Source organism: Schistocerca americana, chromosome 2, assembly GCF_021461395.2.
Source record: "Schistocerca americana isolate TAMUIC-IGC-003095 chromosome 2, iqSchAmer2.1, whole genome shotgun sequence".
In the NCBI taxonomy this organism is placed as follows: domain Eukaryota; kingdom Metazoa; phylum Arthropoda; class Insecta; order Orthoptera; family Acrididae; genus Schistocerca; species Schistocerca americana.
The window spans coordinates 730,386,842-730,414,083 of NC_060120.1; the positions used below are offsets into that span (position 1 = coordinate 730,386,842).

At 42.1% G+C, this 27,242-nt stretch overlaps 1 protein-coding gene across 1 annotated transcript in view; it reads left to right on the forward strand.

Moving 5' to 3' along the window:
• Window positions 1-2,267: 2,267 nt before the first annotated feature.
• LOC124596539 overlaps window positions 2,268-27,242 on the forward strand; it is a 74,274-nt gene continuing 49,299 nt past the window's right edge. Inside the window, exons 1-2 of the mRNA XM_047135715.1 lie at window positions 2,268-2,378; window positions 18,096-18,188. Coding sequence (XP_046991671.1) covers window positions 2,315-2,378; window positions 18,096-18,188 — 157 coding nt within the window. The 5' untranslated portion in view covers window positions 2,268-2,314. The remainder of the gene's footprint in view (window positions 2,379-18,095; window positions 18,189-27,242) is intronic.

The window sequence follows — 27,242 nt, forward strand, 5'->3', positions numbered from 1 at the left end:
TACCTCCCTCTAACTTTTTCTATAATTTCTTCACGAAGATCACCTCCTAAATCACGAATTCGATAAGTAATTGGTAGTGTCAGAGAAAGGAATGAGCAAAGGCCTTTTGCTATGGACTATCCAAGCATAATGGCCACCACGTCAAAGCACATGGGAAAATTAGTTCTTCTGCGGTAGTATAAGTTTTCCTACATTTTGACACTTGGTAAACTGCATTGTAGGGCGCTAGAAGTGCTTTATTCTCAATTCTAGCCTGTTTAGAAAATGATGGTTTTTGTCCTTCCATACGATTCAGTTTTCTAGAAAAATGTACTGTTTTTCGACCACGAAATTTTTCCGAATACTTTGTAAATGATGTTTAAATTTTCTAGGTAGCGTACATTCAACAGAAAGTGTTATCGGACACAATACACACTGTGAACGCTCTTCAGCGTTCACAACTGCGCACCTGAAACGAAAATCTAATTATTTATCTATTTTCTACACTTGCTTTTGATATCTTCATTACCATTCCTCGTTGTCCTCAGCAAGTTCTCGCTTCTTACCAAAGCGTTTTCATAGTTTACCGCCTTCATCCACTTCATAAGGAAGGCACAAAATAAAAAGAAACTGGCAGAACATAATAGTTACTGCTGGTGCTAAGTGTAACGGGCGATGTTTTGGATTCGAAATTATGACTGCTTACGCAGGCTGGCCGCCATTTCAAGTGGAAGTCCTTCGAGGTCACGCAGGTTGATGTTGGAAATGAAATTTCCCACAACTGTCTTCTTTGCCACTAATTACGAAACAAATGCTCGACGCCCCACCAAGTCATTTATGGCGCACTAAGACGCAGCGGCACACAAGTTAATAACACTGCGTTATACTATACAGACTCTTAACAATAAAGGCACGAGCAACCTATAAATATTGTCTCTCTAGCTAAAAAATAACTCGTTTTAAATATTTTCGTGATCACGTGAATGATTGCAGATAATGAGGCTGATTGTGATTTGACTGAGCACATCTTAACTGATCATATAGGGAAGTTTGAAAAAACTTTTTCAGAAGAATTTTCTATCAGGTCTAAACAATAATCGGTAAAGCGTAACAGAGAACTACAAGCACTTACCTGAGACAAAGCTTTCGCCATAGACATGAAGCACTGAGACTTCGTTCACTACAATATCGCAAAGAATACATACTGAATTTCTGGGACTTAAAGCACAATATCGACCAGTTTTTGACTTTGTTAAGGCAGAATTTTCGTTACCGTCCGATTTAACGATGACTGATCTTGTGCCACTGTCTAGCACTTCTTTGCGTAAACCGTCATTTTTAACAATCGTGGTCATTAACTCAAAGTATTGCTCAAGTAATCAGATGATTGAGAGAGCCGTGGGAGCAGTAGTGGCGGACATTAAACGACGCTTGGTGCTGTTGTTCTTAATAAGCATTCATATCGATTGAATAAACGATACATGTGTCCTTTTCAATAATTTTTCTCATATATTGTTCGTGCTTAAGGATGCATACGATGACGCTTTCAGCAAAGACGGTTGTTTGGGTTGTGTTCGTACAGAAAAACGTGCCTCAAAACTAATATATCGGGTTTTTGTATGCGCTGTTGGTACTTATTACGTTTACAACTGTGTAAACGTGTCTCAAAGAAATGCACGTTTAGAGAAAGGGTTGTCGACAAAAATGTCGGCGAAACGTTGACCTACGTATTTGGACTAATAAGTGAAACATTGGTTACTGTTAATAGCAAAACTACTTTTAATCAGAATATTCTATTTTACTGATTATTTAAAAATAGACCTACTTCACATACCAGTGGACAAACAGTTTTTACTATAGGAATGTTGCTGCAACACTATTGTGCAAAATTGTTTGTGTAGAAACATCTGAAGATAAGCTTAAAGTAATTATAAAATAGCACTGTTACACAATTCATTCTGTTACGTATTTATAACAGTGTTTGATGACAGATTACTCGAATTATGTTGATATTATCATCCTAACTCCTGGTTGGAGGCGGCCTGTCTAATCAAATTATATGGAACGCACTGCAAATCGTACCTCATCTGGTCGCAGAGTAGTTTCCATGTGATGGATACCAGCGTGAAACATGAAAAATGTCGAACGAGGACGTGTTCCGAAGTCAGCACATCTGTTCAAGTGCTGGCTGTGTCACGTGTCGGCTATTAACTGCAGTGGTGGGGCGCTGGCCGCCGCAGTTGATAGCGCCCAGAGTGGGTGGAGACGTCCCTACAGGAAGGGATCCACAAGTATATAAGCCGGCAGAGAGGCGACGTCAACCACCTCCGCCACCATGTCTGCCCTGCAACTGCTGTTCGTGTTCGCAGTCGCATTCACCGCTGACGCCGCATCACTGGGTGAGTGCAAAGCTTTTCTCGTCAGCCGGAGGAGCGATCGAAGTTGCGCCAATACATCCAGCATCGCTGATTACGCACTAGTTGTTAAGAGCCTGAATTGTATTCGAGTAGCATCTCGGTAACAGAAGGACAATTATTACCAAGAGCGCCCGTTCCCGTGGCAGGGAGGGGGGGGGGAGGCTGGGAAACACCGCTAGAACTTAGGGGGGGGGGGGGGAAGTATAGTTCAGTCACATATTTTTCTTTCAAGAAAATGGTTTAAAAGTCGGTATTACTGTGTTTTTAACGGTGTCGGAACTGGACGTTTTGTATGGTTACTTTCAAGTCGTGATTCATCTTCCAAAATATTAAAAGTACTCCGTACCTCCCCGCTTACAAACGGTCGCACGGGCGCCCTTACTTGTCACGGTTCGTTTAGCTCGTGGCAAACAGTGTTTCTGGACCAGAATGAATCCTTCACTCATCAGTAAAGTGTACGATGAAATGAAACGTCTTGGCAGATTACTAAGGCGTTCGGGAACGATTTTTCAAACAAAGACCTTTGCCTTTCATACTTGATGCTCTTACAAAATGTGCTGTCACATTAGGTCTCAAAACTTGGCAACAGACTTCATTGTGGTCGCACCTCTTCTGCACACGTAACACTCCTAGGCAAATGGAGAGTTTCACAGGATTTGGCACCTTTAGAGAATACGTACTGGCATGTTGAAGCTGGTCTTGCCCAGTGGCAGGTGTTTCAATAATTAAAGTAGTAAGAGCGTTTCCAGCCAGAGAAAATGTCTAGATTTGAATCCTCATTTGGTAGGAGTTTTTAGGTTGTCACCAAACAGCGGAGTTTATGTTATTTGAATGTTATTACGTTTCCAATGTCAAATTAGTACTAAATTACACTAAAATTATAGGTCTCTGCTATCATATAGTAGTCACAATTAGCAATCTCACAAAGATCGTGGCGTATGGATGATCCATCAGTAGTGTTCGGTAAAGGAGGCATATTAACAGGCAGCTCCAAATCTGACTGCTTTATGAATCTTTTCCTTATCTTTAATTGTTCCAAACCAGTTCCAATTTTGGGCTCAGAATAAAACTAAAAATGTCGTGGAAGCTTGCAGAGAGACCCAGCTGATAGCTTTTCCTTTCTCACTATATATCTGGCCCTGTAAACGTAATCGTTGTGCTGTTGCAAACTGTAATCCTCCTCTTGGCTGAGTAGTCGACACATGAAGACGATTACCTTATCAATTAGAAATCTGCAAAAAAAAAAAAAAAAAAAAATAGGAATAGAAAGAGGTCAAGCCTTTTTAGTTGGTTGAGAAGTGCTGCTTGATTGTGAAATAAAATCGTCATAACTTCTGAACAGTTTGCGATAGAACGTTCAAACTACACGGTTAGCCGTGCGGCGTGATGGGAAGCAGGATGCGCTGTATGGTTTGGTTTAGCGACGAAGCCAACTTCCATTTGGATGCATTCGTTAATACGCAAAATTCGCGCATTTGTGGGACTGAGTGGTGTGCAGTGTCCAGTTACGGAATAATCGGTGCGAAATTCGTTGATGGCACGGTGAATACTAGAGGGAATGTGAAGGTTTTGGAAGATTAAAACTGACCCTGATTTTGACAAGATGTGGTTCATGTAATCTCGGACCCCATCGAAGCAGGGGAGTGTTTCATGATTTGGAGGAGCACTATGGGGACCGCATTCTGGCTCTGGAGAACTCAGAGGCCACTGCCATGGGCCTCGATTGGCCACCATATTCTCCGGATCTGAACGCATGCGAATGATTTTGGTGGGGCTATCTTAAAGACAAGGTGTACGAAAATAAGTCCACGACCATTGTTCGGCTGAAAACAGCCATTCGGGAGGTGTTCGACAGTATCGATGTTCTGACACTTCAGGGGGTCTTGCGGAATTTCGCTATTCGTCTGCGCTACACCATCACCAATGACAGCAGGCATACCGGACATGTCATAACCTAAATTCTAATATCTGTAGTGACTTTTACTTGTGGAATAAAGTGTGTGCACGCCGTAGTTTGTAACTAATTTACGTTTTTTTCATATAGTTAAATAACTGTAAGTAGCTCCAGGTTTGAGAAGACGGCTGCACAAAAACTGTGTACAGGCAATCCAGGGAACAAATTTCCAATGTCGGTTGCTGCGGCGTCTTTGCGGGCAGTTTGTGTCGGCGACTCCATTCATCTGCACTCACTTGTTAACGTTTACCATGTCACAGGCGGTGTCCATGTTGTGCAACTGTCTTTCTTTTCTTTATTTTGCTTGTGCCGTTTTTCCCGCCGATACGCAGGGTCGGCATGGTTAATCGGATGTGGCAGTGTTAGTTGAAGGGGTGGGTGGATGCCCTTCCTGCCGCCACCCCGTACCCCACTAGGGGGATGTGGAAAACTGCCTAAAAACCACATCCAGGCTGGCTGGCACACTGGTCCTCGTCGTTAAACCGCCGGACGGATTCGATCCGGGGCCGGCGCGCCTACCCGAGTCCAGGAAGAAGCGCGTTAGCGCGCTCAGCTAACCTGGCGGGCAATGTTGTACATCTGGAATGTGATTTAAAAACTTGGGGAGATGCTCAGTTCAGTGATACGTGCGTGTATTTTGAGAGTAACTTGTTTACTTCTAATGTCGATACTTTCTGATATCTTAATAGTTTTAAAGAAATGTGAGTTTACCACTATTTCTAGCAACCTACACTCCTGGAAATTAAAATAAGAACACCGTGAATTCATTGTCCCAGGAAAGGGAAACTTTATTGACACATTCCTGGGGTCAGATACATCACATGATCACACTGACAGAACCACAGGCACATAGACACAGGCAACAGAGCATGCACAATGTCGGCACTAGTACAGTGTATATCCACCTTTCGCAGCAATGCAGGCTGCTATTCTCCCATGGAGACGATCGCAGAGATGCTGGATGTAGTCCTGTGGAACGGCTTGCCATGCCATTTCCACCTGGCGCCTCAGTTGGACCAGCGTTCGTGCTGGACGTGCAGACCGCGTGAGACGACGCTTCATCCAGTCCCAAACATGCTCGATGGGGGACAGATCCGGAGATCTTGCTGGCCAGGGTAGTTGACTTACACCTTCTAGAGCACGTTGGGTGGCACGGGATACATGCAGACGTGCATTGTCCTGTTGGAACAGCAAGTTCCCTTGCCGGTCTAGGAATGGTAGAACGATGGGTTCGATGACGGTTTGGATGTACCGTGCACTATTCAGTGTCCCCTCGACGATCACCAGTGGTGTACGGCCAGTGTAGGAAATCGCTCCCCACACAATGATGCCGGGTGTTGGCCCTGTGTGCCTTGGTCGTATGCAGTCCTGATTGTGGCGCTCACCTGCACGGCGCCAAACACGCATACGACCATCATTGGCACCAAGGCAGAAGCGACTCTCATCGCTGAAGACGACACGTCTCCATTCGTCCCTCCATTCACGCCTGTCGCGACACCACTGGAGGCGGGCTGCACGATGTTGGGGCGTGAGCGGAAGACGGCCTAACGGTGTGCGGGACCGTAGCCCAGCTTCATGGAGACGGTTGCGAATGGTCCTCGCCGATACCCCAGGAGCAACAGTGTCCCTAATTTGCTGGGAAGTGGCGGTGCGGTCCCCTACGGCACTGCGTAGGATCCTACGGTCTTGGCGTGCATCCATGCGTCGCTGCGGTCCGGTCCCAGGTCGACGGGCACGTGCACCTTCCGCCGACCACTGGCGACAACATCGATGTACTGTGGAGACCTCACGCCCCACGTGTTGAGCAATTCGGCGGTACGTCCACCCGGCCTCCCGCATGCCCACTATACGCCCTCGCTCAAAGTCCGTCAACTGCACATACGGTTCAAGTCCACGCTGTCGCGGCATGCTACCAGTGTTAAAGACTGCGATGGAGCTCCGTATGCCACGGCAAACTGGCTGACACTGACGGCGGCGGTGCACGAATGCTGCGCAGCTAGCGCCATTCGACGGCCATCACCGCGGTTCCTGGTGTGTCCACTGTGCCGTGCGTGTGATCATTGCTTGTACAGCCCTCTCGCAGTGTCCGGAGCAAGTATGGTGGGTCTGACACACCGGTGTCAATGTGTTCTTTTTTCCATTTCCAGGAGTGTATTTCGCGGCCTTTGACGATCGCGGGATACTCCTCTACCGACTTTGTTTTCTTCATTTTCTTCATCCTTGCTCTCATCTTTTGATCTGGCCGCACGACACGTGGCACTCCTTTGGTTCACCGTTGAATGCTTCACTCAGTTTTTCTTTTATTACAGCCTAGAGGATATTTCCAGAATGATATTTTCACTCTGCAGCGAAGAGTGTACTGATGTGAAACTTCCTGGCACGTTAAAACAGTGTGCTGAACTGGAGCCACATTAGATCTAACCAAGCGAAACATAAAACTGTCTCCGGTACGATGTTCTGTGAGGCTTAACATACGTATTTTGGTACGACTGTTCAATATCAACATGTAACATGGGCTGTCTATGTGACTTTTGCAACTGCCGGTCTGTTTTAGAGCGTTGGCTGCGAGTAACAAGAGAATGTATGCCACTTGAAATTACCCGAATATGGCAAGAACTTAAAAATCACCAAGAGAACCGCTATTTTTGTATGGTTACCCATTACGAAAGTACCAAGGGCAAAAAAAGTATTCCATATCCTAGCGTACCGTCGTCTATTGCTCAAGTACCATATAATGCAGAGCTGTGAATTCCGTCACCGCAGACACATAATAGTACTGAAAAGGGCGTAGAGACGAATTCAGTTGATGACAGTGATTTCAATTTTACTGATGGTAGCAGTTTGGTACTACTGCTCTTTAATCAACCAAAGTTAGATGACCTAGTTAATGACTTTCAACTAACCTAAACAAAGACTGAACTTCTTGCTTCCCTTCTGATGCAATGTAACTTAACATACTCGCGCAGCGCCCGAGTCTCACCGGTGCATAACCAGTACCGGAGTGAGACACGAGCGCCGTCTCGAAAGGGTTAACCTTATTACAAAAAGATAACGATCACAAGAGCGAAACGATCTTCATCGTCATTAACGAAATCAGTTTAAAGCACTGCCATTTTACCCTTTTTTACAGATCTAATGATGTGTCTGTCATTGGAACTGTCGTCAGAACCACAAGGTAAAAAAAAATCAGAGAATCATTATTCCCATTAGGAAAAATCACCGACAAACACCTCCGGAAGTATATCAGATCCGTTCATTTCCTTCCATTTTCTGAATTTGGCGATCTCTAAAAGCAAGAGAAACTACAGAAAACTAGAAACTATTTGAAATATCAAAATACACTCTAAGAAAAAAATAACAGTAATAAAAGAGACGCACCACGAAGGAATTATCCGAATGAGAGGAAATCGGTAGATGTAGAGGTAAGCGAATGATTACAATTTCAGAAAAACTGGATGATTTATTCAAGCGAAAGAGCTTCACAAATTGAGCAAGTTAATGACGCTTTGGTCCATCTATGGCCCTTATGCCAGCACGTACTCGGCTTGTCGTTGATTGGTAGAGTTGTTGGATGTCCTGCTAAGGGGTATCGAGCCAACCACTCAGGTTCCTCTCAGAGCATGCTGATAAAATAGCTCCATATTTAGAAATTATATACAACCACTCGCTCACAGAAAGATACGTACCTAAATGCTGGAAAATTGCTCTTGATACACAAATACCCAAAAATGGAAGTAGGAGTAATCCGCTGAATTACAGGCCTATATCACTAACGTCGATTTGCAGGAGGTTTTTGGAACATATACTGTATTCGAACATTATGAAGTACCTAGAGGAAAACGATTTATTGACATATAGTCAGCACGGATTCAGAAAATATCGTTCTTGTGAAACATAACTAGCTCTTTATACTCATGAAGTGCTATCGACAGGGGATATCAAATTGATTCCATATTTTTAGATTTCCAGAAGGTTTTCGACACCGTTCCTCACAAGCGTCTTCTAACCAAACTGCGTGTCTACGGAGTATCGCCTCAGTTGTGCCACTGGATTCGTGATTTCCTGTCAGAAAGGTCACAGTTCGTAGTAATAGACGGAAAGTCACCGAGTGAAACAGAAGTAATATCCTGTATTCCAAAAGGAAGTGTTATAGACCCTCTATTGTTCCTGATCTATGTTAACGACGTAGGAAACAATCTTAGTAGCCGTCTTAGACTGTTTGCAGATGATGCTGTCATTTACTGTCTTGTAAAGTCATCAGATGATCAAAACGACTTGCAAAATGATTTAGATAAGATATCTGTATGGTGCGAAATGTGGCAATTGATCATGAATAAAGAAAACTGTGAAGTTATTCACATGAGTACTAAAAGAAATGAGCTAAATTTCGATTACGCGATAAGTAACACAAATCTGAAGGCTGTAAATTCAAACAAATACTTAGGGATTACGATTACAAATAACTTAAATTGGAACGATCACATAGATAACATTGTGGGTTGAGCAAACCAAAGACTGCGATTCATTGGCAGAACACTTAAAAGGTGTAACAGGTCTATTAAAGAGACTGCTTACACCACGCTTGCCTGCCCTATTCTGGATTATTGCTGTGCGGTGTGGGATGCTCACCAGGTGGGACTGACGGATGACATCGAAAAAGTACAAAGAAGGGCAGCTCGTTTTGTATTATTGCGAAATAGGAGAGATAGTGTCACACCCATGATACGTGAGTAGGAGTGGCAATCATTAAAACAAAGGTGTTTTTCTCCTCATGAAATATCCATCACCACTTTTCTCCTCCGATTGCGAGAACATTATGTTGCCACCCACTTACATAGAGAGAGATGACCATCACGATAAAATAAGAGAAATCAGGGCTTGCAGAGAAAAATTTAAGTGCTCGTTTTTCCCGCGTGCCGTTCGAGAGTGGAACGGTAGAGAGACAGCTTGAAGGTGGTTACTTGAACCCTCTGCCAGGCACTTTATTGTGAATAGCAGAGTAATCACGTAGATGTAGATGTAGAAATGCTGTCCAATTCGTGCGGTAGATCGTCAAAACACAGAGCTGGTTGATGGGCCCTGCCCATAATGCACCAAATATTGAGAGAGATCCGGTGACCTTGTGGTCAAGGTAAGGTTTGACAAGCACGAAGACAAGTAGAAGAAACTCTCGCCGTGTGTGGGTCGGGCATTTTATCTTGCTGAAATGTAAGCCCAGGAGAGGCACACAGTCTATCACTCCTGGTAGACGGGTAGTATGGTGGGTGACAATTATGTTGGTATCCCATCGGTGTCTGGGGCTTCTCTAGACACGTCTTCGTTGATCATGGGGCCTGGAACCTCATTAAGCAGAGTAAAATTCTCTTCAGTGATGAGCCCCCCCTCCCCCTCGAATGAGAGTGTACAATTAAAATAATAAACAAGCAGAATTGTATATGAAGGCCAAGTTAGCTGGACGCTGTGGTCGAGCGGTTCTAGGTGCTTCAGTCCGGAACCATGCGGCTGCTACGATCGCAGGTTCGAATCCTGCTTTGGGCATGGGTGTGTGTGTAATCCCCTTAGGTTAATTAGGTTTAAGTAGTTCTAATTCTAGGGGACTTAGATGTTAAGTCCCATAGTGCTTAGTGTCTTTCAACCATTTTGAAGGCAAAGTTGATACACTGATTATTGATGTAAACACATACAAAGACGGAGTAGTTAAAACACAGCAAAGGAAAAAAATCTCAGCACCAAAAAGGAGTTGTATGACGTAAACGAAAGTTGGTAGGCGTGTTTCTACGTCTCAAAGTCGATGTCTGTTCCAATTTCGTGCCAGTTGTATAAGAGTAGCACTCGAAACCCCACTATGAGGATAAAAATCAGGTTTTCATTAAATACTGATCGTGAGAGTTAGTTTCCTTTGATATTGGACGTGGTGAGCTGATGTTAGCCAAAAATGTCTTTAAGGTGACAAAGGCGCCGTTATCAACACCTGAAGAGTTGAAAGGGTTCATGTAACAAGGCTACCAGAAGCTCGAAATTTCTTGTGAGATAATGCAGAAAGTCTCGCCAGGAATGTAGCCACTGTACGTGATTGCTGGCAACAGAGGTCACGAGAACGTACAGTTGCAAGAAGACCAGACTCCGAACACATTACCAAGAGGGAGGAAGACCATTGTGCTGTACGACTCTGGCGCATCATAATGTATCTGCAGTAGCAATTGGAGCAGCAGTTGGCACCGCAGTGACACTATGAACTGCATCGGTTACTTCGAGGACAGCTCTGAACCAGACTCCTAGTAGCGTGTGTTCCACTGACCCCAAATCAACACCATTTGGTGTCAGGTGAGAGCTCATTGGAGGGCAAGATGGAAGTCTGTTGCGTTTTCTGATGAAATCTGTTTCTGCCTCTGTGCCAGTGATGGCCGTCTGTTGGTTAAAAGGAGCCCAGATGAGGGCCTGCAACCAACCTGTCTGTGTGCTAGACCTACTGATCCTGCACCTGGAGTTATGGTCTGGGGTGCGTTTTAGTATAACAGCAGAACCACCCTCGTGGTTATCCCAGACACCATGACTGCAAATTTGTACGTCACTCTGGTGATTCGACCTGTCGTGCTGTCACTCATGAACAGCATTCCAGGAGCTGTTTTCCTACAGGATAACGCTCGCCTACGTACCGATGTTGTAACGCAACGTGCTCTACAGAGTGTCGACATGTTGCCTGGGCCTGCTCGATCACCAGATCTGTCTCCAGTCGAGCACGTAGGGAAAGTCATCAGACGACAATTCCAGCGTCACACATGCAGCATTAACCGTCCCTGTGTTGATCGACGAAGTGCAACAGGCCAGAAAAGCCATCCCAAAAACTGACATCCGGCACCTGTACAACACAAAGCATGCATGTTTGAATGCTCATAGTCAACAGTCTGGTGGTTACGCCGATAATTAATGTACCAGCATTTCACGTTTGCAGTGGCTTTTAACGTGCTTCATTAACGTGATACCTTGCACTGTCAGTCACTTAAAGTTATTACCTGAACAAATGTTCTTTGTTTGTTGTGGTCTTCAGACCTGAGACTGGTTTGATGCAGCTCTCCATGCTAATCTATCCTGTGCAAGCTCCTTCATCTCCCAGTACCTACTGCAACCTACATCCTTCTGAATCTGCTTAGTGTATTCATCTCTTGGTCTCCCTCTACGATTTTTACCATCCACGCTGCCCTCCAATACTAAGTTGGTGATGCCTTGATGCCTCAGAACATGTCCTACCAACCGATCCCTTCTTCTAGTCAAGTTGTGCCACAAACTTATCCTCTCCCCAATCCTATTCAATACCTCCTCATTTGTTACATGATCTACCCACTTAATCTTCAACATTCGTCTGTAGCACCACATTTCGAAAGCTTCTATTCTCTTCTTGTCTAAACTATTTATTGTCCATGTTTCACTTCCATACATGGCTACGCTCCATACAAATACTTTCAGAAACGACTTCCTGACACTTAAATCTATACTCGATGTTAACAAATTTCTCTTCTTCAGGAACGCTTTCCTTGCCATTGCCAGTATACATTTTATATCCTCTCTACTTCGACCATCATCAGTTATTTTGCTCCCCAAGTAGCAAAACTCCTTTACTACTTTAACTGTCTAATTTTCTAATCTAATTCCCTCAGCATCACCCGACTTAATTCGACTACATTGCATTATCCTCGTTTTGCTTTTGTTGATGTTCATCTTTTATCCTCCTTTCAAGATACTGTCCATTTCGTTCAACTGCTCTTCCAAGTCCTTTGCTGTCTCTGACAGAATTACAATATCGTCGACGAACCTCAAAGTTTTTATTTCTTCTCCCTGGATTTTAATACCTACTCCGAATTTTTTTTTTGTTTGCTTTACTTCTTGCTCAATACACAAATTGAATAACATCAGGGAGAGGCTACAACTCTGTCTCACTCCCTTCCCAACCACTGCTTCCCTTTCATGCTCCTCAACTCTTATAACTGCCATCTGGTTTCTGTACAAATTGTAAATAGCCTTTCGCTCCCTGTATTTTACCCCTGCCACCTTTAGAATTTGAAAGAGAGTATTCCAGTCAACATTGTCAAAAGCTTTCGCTATGTCTACAAATGCTAGAAACGTAGGTTTCCCTTTCCTTAATCTTTCTTCTAAGATAAGTCGTAAGGTCATTATTGCCTCACGTGTTCCAACATTTCTACAGAATCCAAACTGATCTTCCCCAAGGTCGGTTCTACCAGTTTTTCCATTCGTCTGTAAATAATTCGTGTTAGTATTTTGCAGCTGTGACTTATTAAACTGATAGTTCGGTAATTTTCACACCTGTCAACACCTGCTTTCTTTGGGATTGGAATTATTATATTCTTCTTGAAGGCTGAGGGTATTTCGCCTGTCTGATATATCTTGCTCACCAGATGGTAGAGTTTTGTCAGGACCGGCTCTCCCAAGGCTGTCAGTAGTTCTAATGAAATGTTGTCTACTCCTGGGGCCTTGTTTCGACTCAGGTCTTTCAGTGCTCTGTCAGACTCTTCACGCAGTGTCGTACCTCCCATTTCATCTTCATCTACATCCTCTTCCATTTCCATAATATTGTCCTCAAGTACATCGCCCTTGTATAGACCCTCTATATACTCATTCCACCTTTCTGCTTTCCCTTCTTTGCTTAGAACTGGGTTTCCATCTGAGCTCTAGATATTCCTACAAGTGGCTCTCTTTTCTCCAAAGGTCTCTTTAATTTTCCTGTAGGCTGTATCTGTCTTACTCCTAGTGAGATAAGCCTCTACATCCTTACATTTGTCCTCTAGCCATGCCTGCTTAGCCATTTTGCACTTCCTGTCAATCTCATTTTCGAGTCGTTTGTATTCCTTTATGCCTGCTTCATTTACTGCATTTTTATTATTTCTCCTTTCATCAATTAAATTCAATATTTCTTCTATTACCCAAGGATTTCTATTAACCCTCATCTTTTTACCTACTTGATCCTCTGCTGCCTTCACTACTTCATCCCTCAGAGCTACCCATTCTTCTTCTACTGTATTTCTTTCCCCCATTCTTGTCAATTGTTGCCTTATGGTCTCCCTGAAACTCTGTACGACCTCTGGTTTAGTCAGTTTATCCAGGTCCCATCTCCTTAAATTCCCACCTTTTTGCAATTTCTTCAGTTTTAATCTACAGGTCATAACCAATAAATTGTGGTCAGAGTCCCCATCTGCCCCTGGAAATGTCCTACAATTTAAAAACTGGTTCCTAAATCTCTGTCTTACCATTATATAATCTATCTGATACCTTTTAGTATCTCCAGGATTCTTCCATGTATACAACCTTCTTTTATGATTCTTGAACCATGTGTTAGCTATGACTAAGTTATGCTCTGTGCAAAATTCTAACAGACGGCTTCCTCTTTCATTTCTTAGCCCCAATCCATATTCACCTACTATGTTTCCTTCTTTCCCTATTCCTACTGTCGAATTCCAGTCACCCATGACTATTAAATTTTCGTCTCCCTTTACTACCTGAATAATTTCTTTTATCTCATCATACATTTCTTCAATTTCTGAACAAATATATTTCCGAAAAATCATTACTCTACATCAATTACTGTTTTGGTTCAAAAATGGTTCAAATGGCTCTGAGCACTGTGGGACTTAACTGCTGTGGTCATCAGTCCCCTAGAACTTAGAACTGCTTAAACCTAACTAACCTAAGGACATCACACACATCCATGCCCGAGGCAGGATTCGAACCTGCGACCGTAGCGGTCTCGCGGTTCGAGACTGTAGCGCTTAGAACCGCACAGTCACTCAGGCCGGCACTTTTTTGGTGTTGCGATTTTTTTCGCAGTGTATATCACAGCAGATGGCATCCATGGACAGCACACCAGTTACCTGGAGCGCTATCCATAGAGGATGACGAGCGAAACATTAGTCAGCTCGGGATCCGTCCACAACGTGTTGATCGATAAGTCCTGTAAAATAACAAAATACAGGTTAGTGCATGAGGATTCTGCATGCTCCTACGAAATGTACAGAGATCTTTGATGTTTTTGGTGGTATTAAGAGTTTGAACACATTAAGTTTACCCATGTAGTGGATCAGTAGATTCTATTTCTAAGGTAGTTCAAGCAGAAGTCTCAAAGGTGTCATTTGTCCGAATGGGAATTAGTTTTCTTTATTACCAGTAGCTCACTTCTTGATAAATTACCAGAGGAAATAAAATGTCTGACAGACAGCAGTAATAGTTTAAAAAACGAATTGAAATCATACCTCCTTGACAACTACTTCTATACCATAGACGAATTCTTGAATATGAGTAAATAAATCTGGAGACATAAGATATGCATTTTGTGCCATTTAAGGGAATGGGATAGATAATAGGAATATTTAGGTGTAACACTATAATGTTAAAAAAAAAAACCTTGTTTCCTGTGCGCATTTCTTGTGCATTTGACACATTCCACATCATAACGGTTTTTCCGTGCTGTTGATCAATGGAACACGTAACTAACTAATTAACTAACCAACTCACTGTGCACACGTTAAGGAGACTTACGAAAATCTGACGGTGTTCTTGGTAAAACTAAAATATGGATGTTGCAAATTGGATGTTTGATTTTAAGATTTTGGGATATCGTCTGAGGTTTAAAAGTGGCTATACCAAATATTCCAGCTTCCTCTTGGTCAGCATTAAATCAGGAAAGAATGGCAAGCAGGAAAAGAACACATGCCAGGTGCACACAACATAATCAACAAGCCCCTTGCGTCCAGCTAGAAGATTCTGTTACCAGCACTCCACATCAAATTCAGCCTTTCTAAACAACACAACAAAGGTTTAGATACCTATAGTATGATTCTGAGACAAATGTTCCACAAGTTATCTGAAGCAAAAGTAAAAGGTTGATTTTTTGTGGGACATCAGATTCGTGTGATGTTAGAAGAATTTATAGACTGATGACTCCTGATGAACGAAATGACTGGGTGCTTTTAGAATGGCAGGGCAACATGTTTAGGACAACAACAGAAGTGAGAATTACATGTAACTCATATACAGTTTGATGCACCGTTATCACACACTTGGATGAATGTTGGTAACTATGCACTATTTATTTTCTCGTATTAATTTCGCTAGGCAAAATGTAGGAGCTGTAAGTGAAGAACATGTTGAAGGCTTGCACCAAGACATTTACTTCATGCAAGGAAAGTATCAGGGTCGTTGGTGCTGTGCTATGATGGGAGACTCTATGGGATATAGTACAGTTGGAGGGATCGGAAGAACATATGAGGAAAATCTGTTCTAGTGTACATTTTTAAATGTCATCGTTTATATAAGAAGACTCAATATTTTTGCACTTATACCCACCAGTTCCTCAGGTACTGTACGCTAAATTTCTTTCATAAGACTCCAGTTGTATTAAATACAGTTTTAGTAGCTTTTAAGAAAACAGAAAAAATCATTATCACGTTCAGAATGTTGACACTTAAGAAAAACTATTTATATGAGGGTTGTACATAAATTAAGGTCTCCAATGCTTTTTCACGTAGTAAACGTCGTTTTATTGCAAAAAAAATTACAGTTTCTGAACGCTTGGACTTTTAGCCATTTTTCAATGACGTCCTCGTCACGATCGAAGATTTTTCATACCCACTTCGTACCACTCTCCCGCCGACTTGTGTAGGGACGAATGGACAGCTGCCTTTAGCTCTTCGTCACTTGAAAATTTCATTTCCCCCAAGTATCGTTTCAAGTTGGGGAACCAAATCAGGGCTGTATGGAGGATGGTCAATGATTTCCTTCCCGAATTTGGCTATGTGATCTGTCATGGTGCTAGCGTCATGAGGACGGGCATTGTCATGGTGCAAACGAACTCATATAGCCTGGGGCAGCTTTCTTAATGTCTCGCAGTACCTTGCCGCGTTGTACCTCTTTCCAGGTAGTCAACCAGCAGAACGCCTTTCCTATCCCAGAATATCGAAGCCCTCACCTTCACCGCTGACGGCAGAGCTTGAACTTGTTAACATTTGGAGAATCGGAATGTCGCCATTGTTTTGATTGTTCCTTAGTCTCTGGTGGACCTAACTCTCGTCCCTCATTACAAATGAATCCAGAAATTCCTCACCCTCTTCCCGGTAAGAAATTTAATCACAAAACGCAGTTCACACCTGGTGGGAGCGTCGATTTTCCCTTCCATGGTTAACGTCCTTCCATGGTGAGCGTCCAAGGTGGCGGGTGGGGGGGGGGGGGGGGGCGAGAGTAGTGGTGTGGAAGCAAGGAACAATGCGCTGTGGTCAAATTTAAGCTAGCTCCCTCCGTTCCGAGTGGAGCTCTTTGGAGACCTTACTTTACAGACAACCCTCATATGTTCCAAATCAGCGTCACTAAATTAAGCAACAAACACAAAAAAGATAAACAGAAACTATTTCAAATTCTGTTTCTTAGTCTTATCCGAGGTTACTTATGCCTCATTCAAAGTACAGGACTCAAGTAACTGTAGTCTATTCAAAATGTTCAAAATGGCATAAAAGAGCGAGGTGTCGCAATCGTCAAGCCATTTGGCCTGTTTTCAAAGACCTTGTCAACGGCGTAGCGTTAACCACTGACATTCTTTCCCCTCAATAATGACGTAATCCCACTGACAGTCAGGACATGAATTCTGGTGTAAAACGATAGCGAAAGTTTTAGCTATAGGTTCCTTCAAATAAATGTGATTACAATTCGGCTACCAATATACAAAGCCAATGCGAGCGTTATTAGTTCGCTTCTTCCCAGTACGCTTGTACGGTTCTTCCCATTGCTGATCCATTTAATCCTCAAGTCTATTGTTTGCTTTGTTTTCCCTCTTTTGCCTTTTCTTGAACGAAATCATTTTTTAATTCTGTTTACCAATGTTTCTGCAGCTCTCATGCGAACTACTTTTCTGTATTGAAAAATGTCCTCACTGCTTTCAATGAGCGGTTTCATCAGGAGGTTATCGTGCCGTTTCCATAGTTGATGTAATACAAAACGTGGTTTAGTTATCTTTTAACAGCTATCCGTCTGTCGCCTTAACCTAAATTGTAATTGTATTCAGCTTATAACATGAAAGTTGTGTTATTCGATTCATTTAAAATTTCATTACTTCTTGTTGCCATTTGTAATACTGTATTTTATTGATATTTACGTCCATTCAGAAATTTTATTGTTCTTTTATCAGTTTTCTTGCTAAGTAGTCGATGTCATCCCGGTTTTCCCTATGAATAACTTGGTCGTCGGTAGTACTTTTAACCCAGTCACAATTCTTGTGGCGTATGTATTGTATTACGCTGATGCAAGGGCGTAACGAGTGACACTATTAATAATATTGTTAGAACTGCGTTTCGAATTTCGATAAGGTCGTAGGGACATATACGATAGAGTCCCACAACATTGTAGACTTTCAAACCGATGTTAACTTGCGAGCCTATGAATTTACGTTTGAGAGCGCGTTTAGAAGGTGTAAGACTCCTGTTAGTCGTTCAACGCAGGAAAGCGCACCGCGCCGTCTAGCAGAAAAAAAGAAAAACATCCGTATATAGCTAGTTATGCCGTACATAGGTCATACAGATAGCAAACTCTGGAAAAAATACACATACCTAGCAGATTGTACAGCGACGTCATAGGCACTTGATGGAAGTTCTTTCCCTGAAGTGCACACTTTCAAAATTTTTGTCATAAAAAGTAACCGAAAATACGATGTAATACTATTCAGCACATCAGTATGTCTATCTTTGTTACAGAATCCTATGGCGTCTCGTGTCCGAAGGACGACCCACAACTCGACACATGTTTTGCGAACGCAGTGGAGAAAATGCGGCAGCATCTCATTGAAGGTAACTGCCTATGTAAAAACTGCGATGTACAGAGAACAATATCTTCTACAATTGGTGTGACAACTCACATAGCAATAGACTAAAGTTGCACTTAACGCCATTGTCTTTCTTGTAAGCGTTACACATAAAGAGTTGAGTGTCAATGTCGGCTGAGAGATTCTGAGAGTTACGTCCAGTAACCAAAACGGAAGGTGTCTTTCTTCACATTCAATGTTACCTCTTAAAGCATGACAGTTTTCCTTAAGCGTGACCTGTTGAGTGTAAGTAACTGTAATGAACGTGTGTCATGTTTCTGTTGTTGATAATGATAAGAGAAGGAAGGGAGTGAATCACAATGCTGACACATACCTACTCCTCTCGGAAGCCCAAATAGCCTTGATTTTTGAGGATAATAGGCGAAAGGGTAAGTCCATTAAAGACCAAGAGATTGTGTTGTCACCGCCGTGTGAACATTATGACTACCAGAAACAGTGTGTCAGTGATCTGGATAAGGAAAAATAAATCTGTCTGCGACGTAAATGACATACCATGGATTCAATGATGCTTGTGTTTTACTAATCGAAACTCTCACAAACCTGTAACGTTGCAGATGGTGTCGTTGTAGTACCACACCTTTAATAATAACATACTGACGGAAAAAATCGCAACACAAAAAAGAATAGAGTAATGAAATATCGGCAGTACATTTCTCTAGGCAACATATTTAACTAATTAACATTGCGAGATCAAGGCTAATGTAAGTGCAAGATAAGTTACTTCAACTGTGAAATGCTGGTACGTTAACAGCCAGTGTAATCGCAATATTGTTGAATGCAAGCATGCGGACGTGCGTGCATTTTGTTGTACAGGTACCGGACGTTAGTGTGATGGAGTTCCATGCCTCTTGCACTTGGTCGATCAATACGCGGGCGATTACTACTGTGTGTGGATGGCCGGCCGGTGTGGCCGTGCGGTTCTAGGCGCTTCAGTCTGGAACCGCGTGACCGCCACGGTCGCAGGTTCGAATCCTGCCTCGGGCATGGATGTGTGTGATGTCCTTAGGTTAGTTAGGTTTAAGTAGTTCTAGGGGACTGATGACCATAGATGTAAAGTCCCATAGTGCTCAGAGCCATTTGAACCATTTGTCTGTGGATGACGCTGGAGTTATCGTCCAACGATGTGCAATATGTGTTCGATTGGAGAAAGATCTCGTGGTAGAGAAGGCCAAGGCAACATGTCGACACACTGTAGAGCATGATGGGTTACAACAGCTGCATGTGGACAAGCGTTATCCTGTTGGAAAACAACCTCTAGAATAATGTTCACTGATGGCAGCACGACGGGTTGAATGATCAGAATGATGCACACTTTTGCAGTCTGGGTGCGTGGGATAAACATGAAAGTGCTCCTGTTGTCATACGAAGTCGCAAGCCAGACCATAGCTCCAGGTGTAGGTCCAATGTGTCTAGCACGCAGACAGGTTGCTTGCAGGCCATCAATTAGCGTCTTTCTAACCAACACGGCCATTAATAGCACCGAGGCAGAACCATATTTCATCAGCGAAGACAATGGACCTTCACCTTGGCCTCCAATGAGGTGTCACTTGACACTATGGAAGTCTCAAATGGTGGTGGTTTGGGGTTGGTGGAATGCACGGAACAGGACATCTGGATCGGAGGCGGCCGGAGTGGCCGAGCGGTTCTAGGCGCTTCATTCTGGAACTGCGCGACCGCTACGGTCGCAGGTTCGAATCCTGCCTCGGGCATGGATGTGTGTGATGTCCTTAAGTTAGTTAGGTTTAAATAGGTCTAAGTCAAGGGGACTGATGACCTCAGATATTAAGTCCCATAGTGCTCAGAGCCATTTGAACCTCTACATCTGGATCGGAGCTGTCTTTGAAGTAACCGATTTGTAACAGATCGCTGTGTCACTGTGGAGCTAACTGCTGCTCATATTGCTGCTACATATACAGCACGATGAGCCAGATCCATGGGCCGAACACGAAGGTCTTCTCTCTGGATAGTGCTACGTGACCGTCTGGAGCCCGGCCTTTTTGGGACTGTACATCCTCGTCACCACCGCTTCCAGCAATCATGTACAGTGACTACGTTCCTGTCAAGCCTTTCTGCAACATCGCAGAAACAAAAACCAGCTTCTCGTTGTCCTTTACGCGACCTTGTTCAAACTCAGTGAGGTGTTGATAATGACGTCTTTGTCGCCTTAAAGGCATTCTTAACTAACATCAACTCACCACATCCAGTCTCAAAGATGACTTACGCCCACGACGAGTGTTTAAAGCAAACCTGATTTGCATCCTCTTAGTGGCGTTGCTAGCGCCACTCTTACGCAAGTGGTGTGAAATTTGAACAGACATAGTCTTTAAGATGTATAAACAGGCCTAGCAACTTTCGTTTATGTCACACAACCATTCTTGTCTTGCGTTTTTTTTCCGTCAGTGTAAATTGACATAGTGTCGTTTCAGCGGCTACATTTAAAAATAACCACTGTTTAACTAATTAAATAATAAAAGTAACGGAACTTAATGGTCATATGTATACGTTTGTGTATTAAGCGAATATGACAAGTATCCCAGTCAAAGAAGACCACAAGAGGCCACTTGGGGGGAAAAAAAGTTTGTGCAATCGCAAATTTCATATAGTGGTAGGGGGAGTGTCATGAACAACATAATAAAAATATTGATCAGTAGGGTGACCGTGGGGATGGTGGCCCGTTTAAAGGTCACTTTCTTATGTTTACGTTTATGTTGAAAATCTCGAAATCCCCTACGTCTAGTGAAAATGTTTCCCAGTGATGGAAAAATCACAGATTCTTAAAAACAGTGTTTTATTGGCATAAAATTGACGCTTATTGTTAAATGAAGTGGATGAAGAACAGAAGAACAAACAGCAATAGAGGGGTATTGACGGATAAATTACGTTCTCGGTTTGTGACGCTCTGAACAGGGGGGGGGGGGGGGGGTTGTGTGTGGGGATGGAGAGTGGATGTGTGACGGAAGGTAGGTCCCAGAGTGTGGTCATGCACTTCCCTCCTTTGTAGGTTTGTAAACCGAAGAGCGAGCAGGCAGTTCCCCAATCTGTCTACCCCACTACGTCACAAAAAGCCAGTATAAGGTGTTTCACGAAGTTATAACGACCACACCGCAGCTCGCCCTATGAATCACTGGAGAGCAGATATGAACAGGGGCGTTTATTTTCCACAAAGTGCTCTGACGCTAGAATATAATCACCTACGTAGCTGATTCTCAATGTTACATAAATTCTTTGTGAAACACTGATCTTTTATACTGTTAATTATGATTTGAATATTATTTACGGAAGTGAAAACAAGACTGTTACCAGTCAACGATTTACTCATAAGCAAACACGAACCTCGTATTATTTTTACTATCTTCGTGTTCGTCGCCTATATCTAATGAAAATTTTTATGAAAAAATATTTTCCAATCCTAACAGCAAAACTGTTTGAATTATTTTTCGTGTTACGTTGTGGGTGATTAATTATATTTCACGAAATAGCTGCCATTGCAGAGAATGGCAGACGGTCAATGATAAAACTTGAATTCCAGCGATACTTAATTATTTCCACTTAATTAGTATTGCATGGAGGGAGAAGTATGAAACGTGAGTGAAAGGACTTTTTATGCATGTATTCTGAAAAAATTTACGTAGAATTAACAATATAGTGCGTTCAGAAGCAACCTCGTAAAGAAGCGCCTAGTAGCTTCGAGTGATTACAGCTAAGTGATCATTAAGTGATAATTTTATTCGTCCAAGTCTTCCTCATACAATTATATAGAAATTCCACGTCATGATATGCTCATAGTCTTTGTCATGCTTAATATTTGTTACACAAAAATATATTTATTATTAATATATTTATGTTCAAAATACTTAAAGTTGGTGAGTTTTTCTCGTTCAAAACTAGTACTCCATTATTGATAGCACATTTACATACATAATCCCGCATAGTTTTGTCCGTTATTGACACGGTTCACTGGTGGTTATCGTAACATTTCACTGTAGTTTATAGCAGGTTGTCACATTTTGGCTTAAGGCCACTCAGAATTATTATGTGAATATCATTTCATTGCATTACGTCACTTACCATACTGTGACCAATACAGTTATACTGTAATTTACTACACTCTGATGCGTACAGTAATCTTGTCATTTACTGTACTGTGGCCAATACAGTTATTTTGCCAATTACTATACCTGACTTTCGCAACATCATAGAATCAAACATACATATGAGAACACAATATTTTACAAAGCTGCAGGACTGTATAATTGCATTTTCTTGAAAGTTTCATTAAAATGGTTAACTTGTTCATTGCCCTCTGGCACAGTTGTAGTTCATGTGCACAGTAAGGAATAATTATAGTCTGCTTAACGAGTCATGTTGCTGTTGTTGTTGCTGTAGTCTTCAGTCGAGAGACTGGTTTGATGGAGCTCTCCATGCTACTCTATCCTGTGCAAGCTTCTTCATCTCCAAGTAACTACTGCAACCTACATCATTCTGAATCTGCTTAGTATCTTGGTATCCCTCTACGATTTTTACCCTCCACACTGCCCTCCAATACTAAATTGGTGATCCCTTGATGCCTCAGAACATGTCCTACCAACCGATCCCTTCTTTTAGTCATGTTGTGCCACAAGTTGCTCTTCTCCCCAGTTCAATTCAGTACCTCCTTATTAGTTACATGATCTACCCATCTAATCTTCAGCATTCTTCTGTAGCAACACATTTCGAAGGCTTCTATTCTCTTCTTGTCTAAACTATTTATCGTTCATGTTTCACATCCATACATGGCCACACTCCATACAAATACTTTCAGAAAAGACTTCCTGACACTTAAGTCTATACTCGATGTCAACAAATTTCTCAACTTCAGAAACGCTTTCCTTGTCATCGCCAGTCTGTAATTTATATCCCCTGTACTTCGACCATCATCACTTATTTTGCTCCCCAAATAGCAGAATTCATCTACTACTCTAAGTGCCTTACTTCTTAATGTAATTCCCTCAGCGTCTCCTGATTTAATTCGGCCACATTCCATTATCCTCGTTTGGCTTTTTTTAATGTTCCTCTTATACCCCCTTTGCTAGATAACGTCCATTCCGTTCAACTGCTCTTCCAGGTCCGTTGCTGTCTCTGACAGAATTACAATGGCACCGGCAAACCTCAAAGTTTTTATTTCTTCTCTATGGATTTTAATTCCTAGTCCGAATTTTTCTTTTGTTTCCTTTACTGCTTGCTCAGTATACAGATTGAATAACATGGGGGATAGGCTAGAACCCTGTCTCACTCCCTGCCCAATCACTGCTTCTCTTTCATGCCCCTCGACTCGTTTAACTGCCATTTAGTTTCTGTACAAATTGTCATATAATGTTTTACATTGTTCTTTGCACAATAGAAAGGGATATACTTTATGCACAGTAACGTAGAATAAAAGTCTGGTTAACGAGTAATGAATTTATCAAACTGTTCAGTGCTCACTTGCGCACTACAGTTGACTTTAAAAGTTTGATCGTTGTTATGTTTTTGAGGCGACAGTAATGTTAAACTTATTACACAATATAATTCGTTGTCCTAACTTCGTGATATACAAGATTTTTATATTAATAACAAGTTTTAAAATCTCGACGTCGGACTGAGTCGTCGACATGCGCCGTCGCTGATGTGGACGAAGTCTTCTGCCCCGCCGGTGGATGAACCCGCAGTCCACCTGGACAGCGAACTCGGAGTGGGCAGCCGTTGGCGATGAGTGTAAATCAGGAACACATCATCCGGGCCGTCTTTTCTAGAAGCTCATCATTGATCCCTGCTGACCTTGGCAACAGCTGATCCGGAACCGCGAACATGAAAATTGCCAAAGTGGCAATAGAGTCTACGACACAGCGTCCTCTGGAAAGCTCTCAAACAGATTAGTAAACTGTTAGTGCCACACAAAAATGTTTATCACATCTTTTTGTGAAGTTTTTATGATATTTGTGGAGATTCTTTGTGTAAATACCGCACCAGTTGGATAAAGTTCATGGAATTCGCTCTCCTATTTAAAATTAGTTACTGTTCTGTACGCACTGAACCTTGGTTTCACAATTTTCACTGTGTCTGTGAAAATTATTCACATTATGACTACACAATGGCGGCTGAAAATATCTGAACAGTCTTATCGGCGGCATAAATGTTTATTTTGCACTCAAAAGTTTTCATAATTTATTTTTAGAAATGTCAGACGCCGTCACCCAGAGATTACGAAATGTGTTGCGCTGTCACTGTAACAGACTGTCCCGTAAGTCTCGACACATTCACTGCACTGCTTTTTTAATGCATCACGTTCGACGGGAACTTTCACAAATGTTGAAATGTGTGTGAATTCCTAATGGACCAAACTGGTAAGGTCATCGGTCCCTAGTCTTACACACTACTTAAGCTAACTTTGCAAAGAACAACATACACACACACACACACACACACACACACACACACACAAACACACACACACCCATGCCCGAGGGAGGACTCGAACCTCTGACGGGGGGCGCCGCACGGAAATTTCACAGTCACTTTTGAGTCTGTTCACACGTCACTGACATTAGCTCTGTTTATCTTTATATATCGAACATACAGCTTTTCACACATCACTTATGACTTCTTTTTACATACCGTTTGAGAATACATGATGTACGTATATTAGTCATCTGCACATCATGTCGCTTATTATAATCATACAGACGTGTAAATAATATTTTCTGGATACATAATGTGCTCACATAAGGTTAAATACGTATCTCTCCACTCCATATTTTATGATCAGTTGATCATCTGGAGTCTGCCATTCAAGGCTCTGGTTTGACATTTACAAGGTGGTGGGCAGTATATAATTTTTCATGTTCAAGAATACAATCACATGTTTAGAAGACACTAGTACATGTTCCTGTTTACATAGAAAAGGAAGTTACCGGAGCACCAATTGCGAATATCATAAGAAACTCGTCAAAACTGCCATTATACCCGGTAAGAAAAACTTTATCTCAAGGCAAAGTCCGCCTCCGGTAGCTGGGTGGTCAGTGGAACAGACTGTCAATCCTAAGGGCCCGGGTTCGATTCCTGGCTGGGTCGGAGAGTTTCTCCGCTGAGGGACTGGGTGTTGTGTTGTCCTAATCATCATCATTTCATACCCATCTATGCGCAAGTTGCCGAAGTGGTGTCAAATCGAAAGACTTGCACCTGGCGAACGGTCTACCCGACGGGAGGCCCTAGTCACACGACATTTATTCATCTTAAAGCAGTTCAAACTCTGATAATCCATGGTGCATCTGGTAATGTTTGTGAAGGCACATACGGACATTTAAGTAAATAATGAATCATTGTTTATTTGTGTGTGCAAAATGAAACTTATCCTAACTTTCTTATATTCTAGATTTACATGATGTAAAAAAAAGATTACTGTTCTCATCGAAACTTATAAGGAAACGAACCTGAATTTAAAGATGAATTAACCATCAGCAATTTCCATTTCAAGTAACTAGCATTTAGTGGTGTTCTACGCCTGTTCCGAATATTATACGAGAGACATAATTCAAAGTGCTTGAAAACCATTTTCGATTCTTAAATGCAATAGACGTTATTTGCCTAGACTGATTTCTGCGTTAGTTGCCGCCTGGGCATCCTATTAACAATTGCAGTGAAATTGTTAGGTAAGATAGAAATCTACTATCTACTACTTTGTACTACTTATATCTACTATCTACTACTTTGTACTACTTACATACTAGAAATACTTACATGACGAACAACAACACACATCCAAAGAAGACAAATATAACCTAGAGATGTCTTACACTTCTTATTGCAAGTTACTCCATAAATTTTTTCAAGTTCAAAAATGGTTCAAATGGCTCTGAGCACCATGGGACTTAACTTCTAAGGTCATCAGTCCCCTAGAACTACTGAAACCTATCTAACATAAGGACATCACACACATCTATGCCCGAGGCAGGATTCGAACCTGCGACCATAGCGGAAGCGCGGTTCCAACTGTAGTTTCCAAGTCCTTATATGGATACAGGCCTTGACAGTGATACTGTCAGGTGGTGCCAGCCTGTAACTGCCCCACTCGATCTCGAGATGATTCATTAAAAATTCTGTCTCTTAGCAGCTAACTTAATCTCTACTGGGGTACTCCCAGTGGAAGAATGGAGCAAATTATTGTATATTTGCTGATATTCACCCACATAGCCCACCCATCACATATGTTGTCTAGGACTGTAGGTTCATATAAATCTGTTAAACTCTTTGAACTCGCATTCAATCGGGCTACTTTCCGGATGAAATCTAAATATTAATACCAGTTAGAAATCCTGTTCCTCCAAATTTTTCGGCCTGGTACGTACCAGTACAATTATTCTGTTAATACACCTCGCATCCAACACAAGCCTTACGCTTCCAGCCGCCTTTGCTATAGCCAGTAGTGGGTCGCCATACGAAGACTAGGAAGGCTCTATAATATTCCACTCTAACGTCTTTCTGATTTTTCTAGTTGCCACTTCCTTTTTCGTCCAAGGAACAGAGTAAGTTGCGCAGCAATATGTTTCATGTAGATACACCTCAAAGTTATAAACATAACCCTTTATAGTTCCTGGCTTCTCGGAAAAGATTTCAGTACAATTGCTTAGTAAACCCATTAATTGTGTCTGCTGCTGCATATCTAACCATCTGATTCGACAACCTTTTGTTGAATGAGTTCTCTAGTGACAATTATCTCACTGCTACAGTATCACTGAATGCGTAAATTACTGTTTGTATAAACAACTGAGGTCGGGTATACTGGGTAGTGCGTTCAGAGGCACCTTCGTACGGCAGTGTATAGTAGGTTCGAGAGGTGACACCAGAGTGATCATTTTATTCTTTGTTGTTCTTAGTATTTGTTACACAGAATATATTTATTATTAGTATTTTCATGTTCAAAACAAATAAAGTTGGAGTGTTTTTATCGTTCTAAAATAATATTCCATCATTGATAGCACATTTACATACATAAACACGCATA